At 71.7% G+C, this 15,908-nt stretch overlaps 1 protein-coding gene across 1 annotated transcript; it reads right to left on the bottom strand.

Annotated features, from left to right (window-relative positions):
- Nucleotides 1-40: 40 nt before the first annotated feature.
- On the bottom strand, nt 41-15,803 carry RELA (RELA proto-oncogene, NF-kB subunit). Its single transcript, XM_068923647.1, has 11 exons — nt 15,713-15,803; nt 15,184-15,228; nt 14,010-14,158; nt 13,328-13,476; nt 11,409-11,500; nt 10,667-10,801; nt 9,494-9,598; nt 7,450-7,662; nt 4,627-4,707; nt 2,626-2,694; nt 41-1,956 (listed from the first exon to the last, which is right to left on the bottom strand). Exons 1-11 carry the CDS (start codon nt 15,720-15,722, stop codon nt 1,346-1,348), a joined length of 1,659 nt encoding a protein of 552 aa, XP_068779748.1. The 5' UTR covers nt 15,723-15,803; the 3' UTR covers nt 41-1,345.
- Nucleotides 15,804-15,908: the final 105 nt, after the last annotated feature.

The raw sequence follows: 15,908 nt of genomic DNA on the forward strand, positions 1-15,908 counted from the left end.
CCCCGCCCCCACCCGGAAGGGACCCAGGCGTCCGGGCGGGCGCGTTTGAGCGTTTTATTGAGGAAGGTTCAAACTGGCTCTACAAAAAAAAAAAAACGGGTTGGGGGGGGGGGAGGGCGCGCGGACGCCCCGGTTAAGGCACTGCGGTGGGGGGGGAGGAGCCGCCTCCCATTGGCTGGCTGGCCCCGGAGGGGGTGGAGCCAAAGCGGGGGTGGGGGAGAGAGGTGGGATGGGAGGGGGGTGTTCCTCCCCCTCCCCCGGGACCCCAATGGTTCAGCCCTTCCTCCTCAATAAGGCCCCAACGGGCTGATCTGCCCTCCCCCCCATAACACCCCAATGGTACAGCCCACCCCCCCATATGGACCGTAATGGTACAGCCCACCCCCCATATGGACCCTAATGGTACAGCCCATTCCCCCCCATAGAGGCCCCATTGGTTCAGTCTATCCCCCCCATATGGACCCTAATGGTACAGCCCATTCCCCCCCATAGAGGCCCCATTGGTTCAGTCCATCCCCCCCATGTGGACCCTACTAGTACAGCCCCTGGCCCCCCCCCCATAGAAACCCCAATGGTTCAGTCCACCCCCTATACAGACCCCAGTGGGCTGATCCACCCCCCCATAAGACCCTAATGGTTCAGTCCATAGGGACCCCAGAGGTTCAGTCCACCCCCCCCCCATAAAGACCCCAATGGGTTGATCCGTCCCCCCATATGGACCCAATGGTACAGCCCACCTCCCCCCATAGGGACCCCAATGGGCTGATCCACCCCGTAAGATTATTGGCTCGGCCCACCCCCTCCCCCCCCATGAGCCCCCAATGGTTCAGCCCACTCCCCCTCCACCCCATAGCACCCCAATGGGCCGGTCCACTTTGGGGGGGGGATCAGCCCATGGCCCCTGTGCGGCTCCCAGTGTCCCCAGTAGCTCCCAGTAGCCTCCTAGCGCCACCCAGGGGCTCCCCGTTGCCTCTACAGGGGCTCCCAGTAGCCTCCCAGTGCTCCCCAGTCGCTCCCAGCGCCCCCACAAGTCGCCCCCAGTGCTCCCCAGTGGCCCCCAACTCACTCCCAGTGCTCCCCAGTGGCTCCCAGCGCCCCCCCAGTCGCTCCCAGTGCTCCCCAGTGGCTCCCAGCGCCCCCTCAGTCGCTCCCAGTTCCCCCCAGTCGCTCCCAGTGCCCCCCCAAGTCGCTCCCAGAGCCCCCCAGTCGCTCCCAGTGCCCCCCCAAGTCGCTCCCAGTGCCCCCCAAGTCACTCCCAGCGCCCCCCCAGTCGCTCCCAGTGGCCCCTAGTGCTCCCCAAGTCTCTCCCAGTGCCCCCCAGTGGCTCCCAGTCGCCCGGCGGCCCCTAGGAAGAGGGGAACTGGCTGAGGAAGGCGGTGAAGTCGAGGTCGCCCAGGGAGGGCAGGGGCTCGTCGGGGGGCGCCGGCGGGCTGCCGGGGGGCCGGGGGGGTTCGGCGGGGTCGGCGAGGGGGGGGCGCTGACCCTGCACCAGGCGGGCGATAGCCTCGGGGTAAGCCAGCAGCGTGGGGGGCGCCTCGAAACCGCCGGCGCCGGGGGGCGCCCCGAAACCGCCGCCAAAGTCGGGGCCCGGCGGGGGAGGCGGGGGGTCGGCGGGGGCCGCCAGCAGGCGCTGGAAGTCGGCGGCGTTGATGGTGTCGAGGGCCGGGAAGGGGCCGTCGGCCAGCAGCGCCCCCAAATCCAGGGGCGAGGGGGGCAGGTCGAGGGCGGGGGGGGGGCCGCCGCCGCCGCCGCCACCGCCCCCCCCGCCGTCCTCGAACTGCAGCTGCAGCAGCGCCTCCGACAGGTGCTCGGCCTCCGGCGCCCCCAAAAGCGCCCCTTTCCCCCCCAAAACGGCCGGGCCGCCCGCCGCCGTCACCGTCGCCGGGGCCGGGGGGACCCCGAAAGCGAAAGCCGGGGCCACGGGGGGCGCCGCCGGGGCCGGCGGGGGCAGCAGAGCTGGGGGGGGGGGGCAGCAATGACACCCCCCCCAACACCCCCCCAAAATTTGCCCCTGCTCCTGGTTGCCCCCCCCCCGGTTTACCCCCCCCCGCGATTTACTCCTCCCAGACCCCCCACTTTGACCCCCCCAGACCCCCAATTTGCTCTCTAGACCGCCCTTTGCCCTACCAGACCCCCCAATTTACCCCCCAGACCCCCAATTTACCCCCCAGACCCCCCTTTTCCTCCCAGACCCCCACTTTGCCCCCCTAGACCCCCCAATTTGCCCCCAGACCCCCCTTTTCCTCCCAGACCCCCCACTTTGACCCCCCCAGACCCCCAATTTGCTCTCTAGACCGCCCTTTGCCCTACCAGACCCCCCACTTTGACCCCCCCAGACCCCCCAATTTGCCCCCAGACCCCCCTTTTCCTCCCAGACCCCCCACTTTGACCCCCCAGACCCCCCAACTTACCCCCCCAGACCACCCAATTTGCCCCCAGACCCCCCTTTCCTCCTAGACCCCCACTTTGCCCTCCCAGACCCCTCAATTTACCCCCCAAGACCCCTCTTTGCCCCTAGACCCAATTTGCCCCCAGACCCCCCTTTTCCTCCCCCAGCCCCCTGTTTGCCCCCCCAGACCCCCAATTTCCCCCCCCAGCCCCCCTGTTTGCCCCCCGCAGGCTCACCGAGGCCGGGCCGGGGCCGGGTGGGCACCGCCATGCGCCGGGGGGGCCGCGGCTCGGAGGGCGCCGGGCCTGGGGGGGGGGCAACGACGTCGGCACCCCCGCATCCCCCCCGGACCCCAAATACCCCTCCGGGGACCCCACATCCCCCCCCAGGACCCCAAATATCCCCCTGGGGACCCCGCATCCCCCCACATCCCCCCCCCAGACCCCAAATACCCCCCTGGGGACCCCGCATCCCCCCACATCCCCCCCCAGAGACCCCGCATCCCCCCACATCCCTCCCCTGGACCCCAAATATCCCCCCCAGGGACCCCGCATCCCCCCACATCCCCCCCCCCGGGACCCCAAATACCCCCCTGGGGACCCCGCATCCCCCCACATCCCCCCCAGACCCCAAATACCCCCCTGGGGACCCCGCATCCCCCCACATCCCCCCCCGGGACCCCAAATACCCCCCTGGGGACCCCGCATCCCCCCACATCCCCCCCCCCGGGACCCCAAATACCCCCCTGGGGACCCCGCATCCCCCCACATCCCCCCCCGGGACCCCAAATACCCCCCTGGGGACCCCGCATCCCCCCACATCCCCCCTCCAGACCCCAAATACCCCCCTGGGGACCCCGCATCCCCCCACATCCCCCCCCCGGGACCCCAAATACCCCCCGGGGACCCCGCATCCCCCCACATCCCCCCCCGGGACCCCAAATACCCCCCTGGGGACCCCGCATCCCCCCACATCCCCCCCCAGACCCCAAATACCCCCCTGGGGACCCCGCATCCCCCCACATCCCCCCCCGGGACCCCAAATACCCCCCTGGGGACCCCGCATCCCCCCACATCCCCCCTCCAGACCCCAAATACCCCTCCGGGGACCCTGCATCCCCCCACATCCCCCCTCCAGACCCCAAATACCCCCCTGGGGACCCTGCATCCCCCCACATCCCCCCTCCAGACCCCAAATACCCCCCTGGGGACCCCGCATCCCCCCACATCCCCCCCCGGGACCCCAAATACCCCCCTGGGGACCCCGCATCCCCCACATCCCCCCCCAGACCCCAAATACCCCCCTGGGGACCCCGCATCCCCCCACATCCCCCCCCGGGACCCCAAATACCCCCCTGGGGACCCCGCATCCCCCCACATCCCCCCTCCAGACCCCAAATACCCCTCCGGGGACCCTGCATCCCCCCACATCCCCCCTCCAGACCCCAAATACCCCCCTGGGGACCCTGCATCCCCCCACATCCCCCCTCCAGACCCCAAATACCCCCCTGGGGACCCCGCATCCCCCCACATCCCCCCCCGGGACCCCAAATACCCCCCTGGGGACCCCGCATCCCCCCACATTCCCCCTCCAGACCCCAAATACCCCTCCAGGGACCCCGCATCCCCCCACATCCCCCCCTGGACCTCAAATACCCCCCTGGGGACCCCACATCCCCCCACATCCCCCCCCAGACCCCAAATACCCTCCCAGGGACTCCGCATCCCCCCCCGGGACCCCAAATACCCCCCTGGGGACCCCGCCTCCCCCCACATCCCCCCCCAGACCCCAAATACCCCCCTGGGGACCCCGCATCCCCCCACATCCCCCCCCCAGACCCCAAATACCCCCCTGGGGACCCCGCCTCCCCCCACATCCTCCCCCAGACCCCAAATACCCCCCCGGGGACCCCGCATCCCCCCCCCCCGGGACCCCAAATACCCCCCTGGGGACCCAACTTCCCCCCAGGGACCCCACATACCCCCCCTCGGGACCCCAAATCCCCCAATAGCCCCCCGGGGACCCCAGGGACCCCCCCGGGACCCCAAATACCCCCCTGGGGACCCCAAATCCCCCCCAATATCCCCCTGGGGACCCCAGATCCCACCAAATCCCCCCCAGGGACCCCAAATCCCCCCCAGGGACCCCCCATCTCCATCCCCCCTGTACTGGGGGGTTTTGCCCCATTTTGGGGGGGGGTTGCCCCGTTTCGGGGGGTTTCGCCCCGTTTTGCCCACCTGCGAAGGGCGTTTTCTGCACGAAGGACTTGAAGGTCTCCCGCGTGCGCTTGCGCTTCTCCTCGATGCAGTGGAAGTCACCTGCGGCGGGGACACTGCCGTCACCGGGGCCACCGGGGCCCCCACGGACATCGGGGCCACCAGGGACATTGGGGACAACGGGGTCTCCAGGGACTCTGGGGGCATCGGGGTCTCCAGGGCTACCAAGGCCACTGGGGACATTGGGGCCACCAGGACCACCGGGGCCACCATGGCCACTGGGGACATAGGGGCCACCAGGACCACCGGGGACATTGGAGTCACCAGGGACATTGGGGACATCGGGGTCTCCAGGGCTACCAAGGCCACTGGGGACATCGGGGCCACCAGGGCCACCGGGGACACCACAGCCACTGGGGACATCGGGGCCACTGGGGCCACCGGGGACATCGGGGCCACCAGGGACATTGGGGACAACGGGGTCTCCAGGGACTCTGGGGACATCGGGGTCTCCAGGGCTACCAAGGCCACCGGGGACATCGGGGTCACCAGGGCCACCACAGACATTGGGGTCACCAGGGACATTGGGGACAATGGGGTCTCCAGGGCTACCAAGGCCACCGGGGACATCAGGGCCACCAGGGCCACCATGGACATCGGAGTCACCAGGGACATTGGGGACATCGGGGTCTCCAGGGCTACCAAGGCCACCGGGGACATCAGGGCCACCAGGGCCATCGGGGTCACCAGGGACATTGGGGACAACGGGGTCTCCAGGGACTCTGGGGACATCGGGGTCTCCAGGGCTACCAAGGCCAGCGGGGACATTGGGGCCACCAGGGCCATCGGGGTCACCAGGGACATTGGGGACATCAGGGTCTCCAGGGCTACCAAGGCCACTGGGGACATCGGGGCCACCAGGGCCACCGGGGACACCACGGCCACTGGGGACATCGGGGCCACCAGGGCTACCGGAGACATCGGGGCCACCAGGCACATTAGGGACAACGGGGTCTCCAGGGACTCTGGGGACATCGGGGTCTCCAGGGCTACCAAGGCCACCGGGGACATCAGGGCCACCAGGGCCATCGGGGTCACCAGGGACATCGGGGTCACCAGGGTCACCAGGGCCACTGAGGCCACCACGGACACTGAGGTCACGAGGGCCACTGAGGCCATCAGGGCCACCGGAGCCACTGGGGACACCAGGGCCATCAGGTTCACCGGGGACACCAGGGCCATCGAGGCCATCAGGGCCACTGGGGACATCGGGGACACCAAGGCCACCAGGGCCACTGAGGCCACCAGAGCCACCGGGGACACCAGGGCCATCGGGATCACCAAGGCCACCAGGTGCCACCAGCCACCCGTCACACCAGTGCCCCCAGTCACCTCCTGATAGCCCCCAGTAACCCCCAGTCCCACCAGTACCAGCCACCCGGGGGGACCCAAGGGAGCTGGCGGGGGGATTCGGGGCCCAAAGCGGGGATCCGGGTGCCCCCCAAGCACTGAGGGGCCCAGGTGTCCGGGCCCCCCTCGGGGTGCAGCCGGAGCACCCATGGGTGCAGCCAGGGCACCGCGGAGCCCCGTTTCGGCCCCAAACCCGGGGGATTCGGGGCTCCCCGATCAAGCAGAGGGACCAGGACCCCTTGAACACCGCAGGGCCCAGGCGCCCGGGCCCCTCTTGGGGTGCAGCCAGAGCACCCATGGGTGCAGCCAGGGCAACACAGAGCCCCGTTTCGGGTCCAAACCCGGGGGATTCGGGGTCCAAAGTGGGGACCTGGGTGCCCCCCCAAGCACTGAGGGGCCCAGGCGTCCGGGCCCCCCTTAGGTGCAGCCAGAGCACCCATGGGTGCAGCCAGGGCGCCGCGGAGCCCCGTTTCGGCCCCAAACCCGGGGGATTCGGGGCCGCCGGAGCGCGCAGAGGGACCAGGACCCCCCCGAGCACTGAGGGGCCCAGGCATCCGGGCCCCCCTTAGGTGCAGCCGGAGCACCCATGCGTGCAGCCAGGGCAACACAGAGCCCCGTTTCGGGTCCAAACCCGGGGGATTCGGGGCCCAAAGTGGGGACCTGGGTCCCCCCCCAAGCACTGCGGGGCCCAGGCGTCCGGGCCCCCCTCGGGGTGCAGCCGGAGCACCCATGGGTGCAGCCAGGGCAACACAGAGCCCCGTTTCGGGTCCAAACCTGGGGGATTCGGGGCCCAAAGTGGGGACCTGGGTCCCCCCCCAAGCACTGCGGGGCCCAGGCGTCCGGGCCCCCCTCGGGGTGCAGCCAGAGCACCCATGGGTGCAGCCAGGGCACCGCGGAGCCCCGTTTCGGCCCCAAACCCGGGGGATTTGGGGCCGCCGGAGCGCGCGGAGGGACCAGGACCCCCCCGAGCACTGAGGGGCCCAGGCGTCCGGGCCCCCCTCGGGGTGCAGCTGGAGCACCCATGGGTGCAGCCAGGGCAACACAGAGCCCCGTTTCGGCCCCAAACCCGGGGGATTCGGGGTCCAAAGTGGGGACCTGGGTGCCCCCCCAAGCACTGAGGGGCCCAGGTGTCCGGGCCCCCCTTAGGTGCAGCCAGAGCACCCATGGGTGCAGCCAGGGCGACACAGAGCCCCATTTCGGGTCCAAACCTGGGGGATTTGGGGCCCAAAGTGGGGACCTGGGTCCCCCCCCAAGCACTGAGAGGCCCAGGCGTCCGGGCCCCCCTCGGGGTGCAGCCAGAGCACCCATGGGTGCAGCCAGGGCGCCGCGGAGCCCCGTTTCGGCCCCAAACCCGGGGGATTCGGGGCCGCCGGAGCGCGCGGAGGGACCAGGACCCCCCCGAGCACCGCGGGGCCCAGGCGTCCGGGCGCTCACCGTGGTGGGGCAGGTAGCGGAAGTCGAGGGGCTCGCTGCGCTCGCGGTCCGAGGGCCGCTGCAGCTGCATGCGCACGGTGACGGGCGCCCGCAGCGCCGGCTCGCGGAACGGCGGCGTCCGGAAGACGATGGCGACCTGCCGGTGCACGTCGGCCTGCGCGAAGCAGCCCTTCGCCTCCCAGCCCTCGGCCGAGAAGCGCACCTCGATGTCCTCTGCCGGGGGCGCCGCCCGTCAGCCCCCGCCGCCGGCCGGGCCGGGGGGCCCAGGAGTCCGGGGGGGGGGCCCAGGCGGCCGGGGGGGGCCCAGGTGTCCGGGGGGGGCCCAGGTGTCCGGGGGGCCCAGGAGTCCGGGGGGGGGGCCCAGGCGGCCGGGGGGGCCCAGGAGTCCGGGGGGCCCAGGTGTCCGGGGGGGGGCCCAGGTGGCCGGGGGGGGGCCCAGGAGTCCGGGGGGCCCAGGAGTCCGGGGGGGGGGCCCAGGTGTCCGGGGGGGGGGGCCCAGGCGGCCGGGGGGGGGCCAGGAGTTTGGGGGGACCCAGGAGTCCAGGGGGGGGGCCCAGGTGGCTGGGGGGGCCCAGGAGTACGGGGGGGCCCAGGTGTCCGGGGGGGGCCCAGGAGTCCGGGGGGGGGGCCCAGGTGGCCAGGGGGGCCCAGGCGGCCGGGGGGGGCCCAGGAATTTGGGGGGCCCAGGCGGCCAGGGGGGGGCCAGGAGTTTGGGGGGACCCAGGAGTCCGGGGGGGGGCCCAGGTGGCCGGGGGGGGCCCAGGAGTACGGGGGGGCCCAGGTGTCCGGGGGGGGCCCAGGTGGCTGGGGGGGGCCCAGGAGTACGGGGGGGCCCAGGTGTCCGGGGGGGGCCCAGGCGGCTGGGGGGGGCCCAGGTGTTCAGGGGGGGCCAGGAGTTCGGGGGGGACCCAGGTGTCCGGGGGGGGCCCAGGAGTCCGGGGGGGACCCAGGAGTTTGGTGGGACCCAGGAGTGCGGGGGGGGCCCAGGCGGCCGGGGGGGGCCCAGGAGTCCGGGGGTCCAGGTGTCCGAGGGGCCCAGGCAGCCGGGGGGCCCAGGTGTCCAGGGGGCCCAGGAGTCCGGGGGGGACCCACGAGTTTGGGGGGACCCCGGAGTGCGGGGGGGGCCCAGGAGTCCGGCGGGGGGGCCCAGGCGGCCGGGGGGGACCCAGGAGTTCGGGGGGGGCCCAGGTGTCCGGGGGGGGCCCAGGCGGCCGGGGGGGGCCCAGGAGTTCGGGGGGGGCCCAGGTGGCCGGGGGCCCCAGGAGTTCGGGGGGCCCAGGAGTCCGGGGGGGGCCCAGGAGTCTGGGCCGGGGGGCCCAGGCGGCCGGGGGAGGCCCAGGAGTTCGGGGGGGCCCAGGAGTCCGGGGGGCCCAGGAGTCCGGGGGGGGCCCAGGAGTTCGGGGGGGGCCCAGGAGTTCGGGGGGGGCCCAGGAGTCTGGGGGGGGGCCCAGGCGGCCGGGGGGGCCCAGGCGGCCGAGGGGGGCCCAGGAGTCCGGGGGGGGCCCAGGAGTCCGGGGGGCACAGGTGTCCGGGGGGCACAGGTGTCCGGGGGGCACAGGTGTCCGGGAGGGGGCCCAGGCGGCCGGGGGGGCCCAGGAGTTCGGGGGGACCCAGGAGTCCCAGGGGGGCCCAGGAGTTCGGGGGGGGCCCAGGCATCTGGGGGGCCCAGGAGTTCAGGGGGCCCAGGTGTCCGGGAGGCAGGGGCCCAGGCGTCCGGGAGGGGCCCAGGCATCCGGGAGGGGACCCAGGAGTCCGGGCGAGGGGCCCAGGCGTCCGGGAGGGGCCCAGGCGTCCGGGAGGGGACCCAGGAGTCCGGGCGAGGGGCCCAGGCGTCCGGGAGGGGCCCAGGCGTCCGGGAGGGGACCCAGGAGTCCGGGAGGGGACCCAGGAGTCCGGGAGGCAGGGGCCCAGGCGTCCGGGAGGGGACCCAGGAGTCCGGGCGAGGGACCCAGGCATCCGGGAGGGGACCCAGGAGTCCGGGCGAGGGGCCCAGGCGTCCGGGAGGGACCCAGGCGTCCGGGAGGGGCCCAGGCGTCCGGCTCACCTTTCTGCACCTTGTCGCAGAGCAGGAAGATCTCGTCGCCGCCCCGGCAGCTGCCCGAGTTGCGGTTCACGCGGCAGATCTTGAGCTCGGCCGTGTTGGGGGCGCCTGGCGGCGGAGAGGCAGCCGTCGGCGTGTGCTTGGCGTGTGCTTGGCGTGTGCTTGGCGTGTGCTTGGCGTGTGCTTGGCGTGTGCTTGGCGTGTGCTTGGCGCGCGCACAACCAACGCGTGGCGTATGCGGGGCGCAGGCACGGCACGTGCTTAGCGCGTGCGTGGCATGTGCTTAGCGGGTGCCTCACGTGTATGCGGCGTGTGCTTGGCGTGTGCTTGGCGTGTGCTTGGCGTGCGCACAACCAACGCGTGGCATATGCATGGCGTGCACCTAGCGTCTGCATGGCACGTGCTTAGCGTGTGCTTTACGCATACGTAGCATGTGTTTGGCGTGTGCTTCGTGCGGGCTTGGTATGTGCTTTCTGTGTGCTTCACGTGTGCTTAACACTTACTTAGCATGTGCTTGGTGTGTACTTCGTATGCGTTTCACAGGTGTGTAGCATGTACTTGCCGCGTGGTTCACGTGTCCTTAGTGTGCACTTGCTATGCACTCTGCGTGTGCTCGGTGTGTGCTTCGAATGTGCTTAGCATGTGCTAGGTGTGTGCTTAGCATGTGCTAAGCATGTGCTTACCACGTGCCTCACGTGTGCTTGGTATGTGCATAGTATGTGGTTCGTGGGTGTTTGGCACGTGCATGGCATGGGCTTCGCGTGTGCTTGGTGTGCGCTTAGCATGCGCTTGGTGTGTGGCTCACATGTGCTTCACTTGCGCTTACCGTGCGCTTGTAGGTGCTGCACGCGTGTCTACTGAGCGCTGGGATGTCCGAAAAATGTGCTTCGTGGGTGCTTAACGTGTGCTTAACGTGTGCTTAGCGTGTGCTTGGCGAGCACTTAGCATGTATTTCACGTGTGCTTAGCGTGTGCGTGGCGTGTGCTTGGCGAGCGCTTAGCATGTATTTCACGTGTGCTTAGCGTGTGCGTGGCGTGTGCTTGGCGAGCGCTTAGCATGTATTTCACGTGTGCTTAGCGTGTGCGTGGCGTGTGCTTGGCGAGCGCTTAGCATGTATTTCACGTGTGCTTAGCGTGTGCGCGGCGTGCGGGCGGCGGGGCCGCGGGGGGCACTCACGGTTGTCGTAGACGGGCTGGGAGAGGACGGGGGGCAGCGGGCGCAGCCCCCCCGAGCCCCCGTCCCGCACCCACACCTGGAAGCAGAGCCGCACCGCGTTCAGGTCGTAGTCGCCGCGCTGCTCCTCCGGGGGCACTGCGCACCAGTCGCCACCAGTCAGCACCAGTCGCCCTCCCAGTCAGCACCAGTCGCCCTCCCCGTGCTCCCAGTGAGCCCTCCCAGCAAGCCCCCGAGGCCTCCCAGTAACACCCAGTGCTCCCAGTTACCCCTCCCGGTGCTCCCAGTAACCTCTCAGGGCCTCCCAGTAACACCCAGTACTCCCAGTTACCCCTCCCGGTGCTCCCAGTAACCTCTCAGGGCCTCCCAGTAACACCCAGTGCTCCCAATAGCCCCCCGGGACCACCCAGGGCTCCCAGTAAGCTCTCAGGATCTCCCAGAAACAGCCAGTGCTCCCAGTTACCCCTCCCAGTGCTCCCAGTAAGCCCTCAGGACCTCCCAGTAACACCCAGTGCTCCCAGTAAGCCCCCCAGGACTCTCCCAGTGCTCCCACTTACCCTTCCCAGTGCTCCCAGTAGCCCCCGGGGCCTTCCAGGGCTCCCAGTTACCCCTCCCAGTGCTCCCAGTAAGCCCTCAGGACCTCCCAGTAACACCCAGTGCTCCCAGTAACCCCCCTGGGAGCACCCAGTAATCCCCAGTGCCCCCCCACAGCCCTCCCAGTGCTCCCAGTGCTCCCAGTGCGCACCGTTGAAGGGGTTGTTGTTGGTGCGGATGCGCTCGGCCACGGCCGCCTCCAGCTCCCGCTTCTTCACGCACTGGATGCCCAGGTTCTGGAAACTGCCGCCGGCGTCACCGGACGCCTGGGCCCCCCGGACGCCTGGGCCCCTCCTCGGACGCCTGGGCTCCTCCAGGCGCCCGCCACCTTCCCCCCTCCCCCCCGATCCTCCTGCCGTGGTTGGGGGGGGGGGGGGCTGGCACTCTTCCCGGACTCCTGGGTCCCTCCCTGGAATCCTGGGCCCAGGCGTTCGGGCTAAGAGGGGGCCCAGGCATCCGGGCTATCCGAGAGGGGTCCAGGCATCTGAGTCACCCAAGAGGGGCCCAGGCGTCCGGGCTACCCAAGAGGGGCCCAAGTGTCCGGTCCTTGACTTAACACACACCCCAGTCCCAAAGGGCCCAGGCGTCCGGGCTACCCAAGAGGGGGCCCAGGCATCCGGGCTACCCAAGAGGGGCCCAAGTGTCCGGTCCCTGATTTAACGTGCGCCCCAGTCCCAAAGGGCCCAGGCGTCCGGGCTACCCGAGAAGGGGCCCAGGCGTCCAGGCTGCCCAAGAGGGGCCCAGGCGTCTGGGCTACCCAAGAAGGGACCCAGGTGTCCGGGCTACCCAAGAGGGGCCCAAGTGTCCGGTCCCTGATTTAACGTGCGCCCCAGTCCCAAAGGGCCCAGGCGTTCGGGCTACCCAAGAAGGGACCCAGGCGTCCAGGCTACCCAAGAGGGGCCCAGGCATCCGGTCCCGAACTTAACGCGCGCCCCAAACCCTGAAGGGCCCAGGCGTCCGGGCTACCCGAGAAGGGACCCAGGCATCCGGGCTGCCCAAGAAAGGGCCCAGGCGTCCGGGCTACCCGAGAAGGGACCCAGGTGTCCGGGCTGCCCAAGAGGGACCCAGGCGTCCAGTCCCTAACTTAACGCGCACCCCAAACCCTGAAGGGCCCAGGCGTCCGGGCTACCCGAGAAGGGACCCAGGCGTCCAGGCTACCCAAGAGGGACCCAGGCGTCCGGTCCCGAACTTAACGCGCGCCCCAAACCCTGAAGGGCCCAGGCGTCCGGGCTACCCGAGAAGGGACCCAGGTGTCCGGGCTGCCCAAGAGGGGCCCAAGTGTCCGGTCCCTGATTTAACGTGCGCCCCAGTCCCAAAGGGCCCAGGCGTCCGGGCTACCCAAGAAGGGGCCCAGGCGTCCGGTCCCTGACTTAACGTGCGCCCCAGTCCCAAAGGGCCCAGGCGTCCGGGCTACCCGAGAAGGGGCCCAGGCATCCAGGCTACCCGAGAAGGGGCCCAGGCGTCCAGGCTACCCGAGAAGGGGCCCAGGCGTCCAGGCTACCCGAGAAGGGCCCAGGCATCCGGTCCCTAACTTAACACGCGCCCCAAACCCTGAAGGGCCCAGGTGTCCGGGCTACCTGAGAAGGGGCCCAGGCGTCCGGTCCCTGACTTAACATGCGCCCCAGTCCCAAAGGGCCCAGGTGTCCGGGCTACCCGAGAAGGGCCCAGGTATCCGGTCCCCGACTTAACATGTGCCCCAACCCTGAAGGGCCCAGGCGTCCGGGCTGCCCAAGAAAGGGCCCAGGCATCCGGGCTACCCGAGAAGGGGCCCAGGCATCCAGGCTACCCAAGAGAGGCCCAGGCGTCCGGTCCCTAACTTAACGCGCGCCCCAAACCCTGAAGGGCCCAGGCATCCGGGTTACCCGAGAAGGGACCCAGGCGCCCGGGCTACCCGAGAAGGGGCCCAGGCGTCCGGGCAACCCGCGCGACGTCACTCTCGAGCACCAACTCGGCCTCGGAGCGGCCGCCGCGTCCCGTTCTCCGTCCCTCTCCCCCGAAGGGCCCAGGCATCCGAGCTCGCAAAGGGGCCCAGGCGTCCGGCTCGCAAAGGGGCCCAGGCGTCCGGCTCACCTGTGCACGTTGCGCTCGGGCGCCAGCTCGGCCTCGTAGTAGCCGTCGCGGCAGTCCTTGCCCACCAGCTCGTGGGGGTGCGGCCGGTGCGGCGCCTCCTTCGTCACCAGCGACACCCGCACTCGCCCCGGGCCCCGGTAGTTGTTGATCTGCGCCAAGGGCCCAGGCGTCCGGGGAGGGGCCCAGGCGTCCGGGAACCCCCCTCTGCCCCCGTGTTCCCAACCCGGGCGTTAGAACCGCTAAGAGGGACCCAGGCGTCCGGGCAGAGCCCAACCTCCGCGCTCAGCTACGGTGGGTGGGAAGGGGGGCCCAGGAGTCCGGGGAGGGGCCCAGGTGTCCGGAAAGGGGCCCAGGCGTCCGGGTGGCACTCAGGTGTACAGGGGGGCTCAGCTGTCCGGCGGGGCCCAGGTGTCCGGGGAGGGACCCAAGTGTCCAGGGGAGTCTAAGCCCCCAGCCCCAACCGCTGGGGGGCTACTGGGAGACCCTGGAGGAGCTACTGGGAGCATACTGGTGCGCACTGGTCTGTACTGGGGGCTCACCCGGATGGTGGGGTGGGTCTTGGTGGTGTCGCTGCTGTGCTCGCCGGGGCTGGGGGCCCAGGGGGGGCGCGGGGAGGGCGCTGGAGGGTTACTGGTGCGCACTGGTCTATACTGGTGCGCACTGGTCTATACTGGGGGCTCACCCGGATGGTGGGGTGGGTCTTGGTGGTGTCGCTGCTGTGCTCGCCGGGGATGCTGCCGGCCGAGCGGCCCTCGCACTTGTAGCGGAAGCGCATCCCCCGCTGCTTGGGCTGCTCGATGATCTCCACGAAGGGGGCGCCCCCCCCCGGCTCTGCAACGGGGCCCAGGCGTCCGGGAGAGCCCCCCCCCCCGCCCCCCCGGCTCTGCAACGGGGCCCAGGCGTCCGGGAGAGCCCCCCCACCCCCACCCCCCCCGCCCCCCCCCGGCTCTGCAACGGGGCCCAGGCGTCCGGGAGAGCCCCCCCCACCCCCACCCCCCCCGCCCCCCCGGCTCTGCAACGGGGCCCAGGCGTCCGGGAGAGCCCCCCCACCCCCACCCCCCCCGCCCCCCCCCGGCTCTGCAACGGGGCCCAGGCGTCCGGGAGAGCCCCCCCACCCCCACCCCCCCCGCCCCCCCCCGGCTCTGCAACGGGGCCCAGGCGTCCGGGAGAGCCCCCCCCACCCCCACCCCCCCGGCTCTGCAACGGGGCCCAGGCGTCCGGGAGAGCCCCCCCGCCCCCACCCCCCCCGGCTCTGCAACGGGGCCCAGGCGTCCGGGAGAGCCCCCCCCCACCCCCCCCGGCTCTGCAACGGGGCCCAGGCGTCCGGGAGAGCCCCCCCCCCACCAAGCGATCCAGGTGGCCGTGTGACCCCCCCCCCAAAAAAAGGGACCCAGGTGTTTGAGTGACCCCCCCCAAAGGGGCCCAGGCGCCCGGGTGACCCCCCCCCAAAAGGGGCCCCGGTGTCCAGGTGACCCCCCCCCAAAAGGGGCCCAGGCGTGCAGATGACCCCCCCCCAAAAGGGGCCCAGGCATCCGGGTGACCCCTCCCCCAAAGGGGCCCAGGTGTCCGAGTGACCCCAACACCCCCCCCAAAAGGGGCACCGGTGTCCAGGTGACCCCCCCAAAGGGGCCCAGGCGTCCGGGTGACCCCCCCCCCCAAAAGGGGCCCAGGTGTCCGGGTGACCCTCCCCAAAAGGGGCCCAGGTGTCCGGGTGACCCCCCCCCCCAAAGGGGCCCAGGCGTCCGGGTGACCCCCCCCCAAGGGGGCCCAGGCATCCGGGTAACCCCCCCCCAAAAGGGGCCCAGGTGTCCGAGTGACCCCCCCCCCCGACCCCGGACGCCTGGGCCCCCACTCACCCTGCAGGCCCCAGTCCTGCTGCAGGAGGAAGGGCAGCAGATCGGCTGCGGGGGGGAGGGGGGGGAGGGAGAGACGAGCGGGGGTGTCAGCGGGGGAGGGGAGCCCGGCCCGGACGCCGGGGCCCCCTCCCGCCCCCCCCCCAACCAGCTGCCGCGCCATGGGGGGGAAGGGAGGGAAGGAAAGCGGAGACGAAACCGGCTGCGCCTCTCTTCGAGGCTCTACGGCCGCGCCGCGCCGCTATTAGGCGCAGTGCGGGAAGGCCGCCGCCGCCGCCGCTACCGTAACGCACCGAAGGGGCGCGCACGCCGCGGCGTCACGTGACGGGGGGACCCCCCCCCCACCCCCACCGCGCGCGTTAACCCTGAAACCTACTGACGCCGCCGCCAGCGGGGGGAGAGTAGGGGGGATCCCCTGACGTCACCGCGGCTTGACGTCACCGGCGAGGCGGGGGGGGGGAACCACCGATTTCGGGGAGCCTCGACCCGCCCCCCCCCCCCCGGCGGAAGGGGGTGGGGGAGGGGCACTCACCGTTCTCCATCTTGGCCGGGCGGAGGGGTGGGGGGAGGGGTAGGGGGGTGGGGGGGGTCCCCGGTGCCGGTGGGGGCGGGGCGAGAGGGGGGTGGGCGGGGCCGCCGCGCCCGGGCGCGACCGTCCGGTCCCGCCGCCGCCGCCGCCGCCGCTTCGGGCCCCGCCGCTACCGCGTCGCCATTCGCGGAAGTGGCCC

The sequence above is a fragment of the Struthio camelus genome, chromosome 35, assembly GCF_040807025.1.
Source record: "Struthio camelus isolate bStrCam1 chromosome 35, bStrCam1.hap1, whole genome shotgun sequence".
NCBI classification, from domain to species: Eukaryota; Metazoa; Chordata; class Aves; order Struthioniformes; family Struthionidae; genus Struthio; species Struthio camelus.

Coding starts and splice junctions, on each gene's coding strand:
- RELA (XM_068923647.1), bottom strand. Junction 7,663..9,493: donor CTGCGACAAGGTGCAGAAAG/GTGAGCCGGACG, acceptor CGCCCCCGGCAG/AGGACATCGAGGTGCGCTTC. Junction 1,957..2,625: donor CCGGCCCCGGCCCGGCCTCG/GTGAGCCTGCGG, acceptor CCCCCCCCCCAG/CTCTGCTGCCCCCGCCGGCC.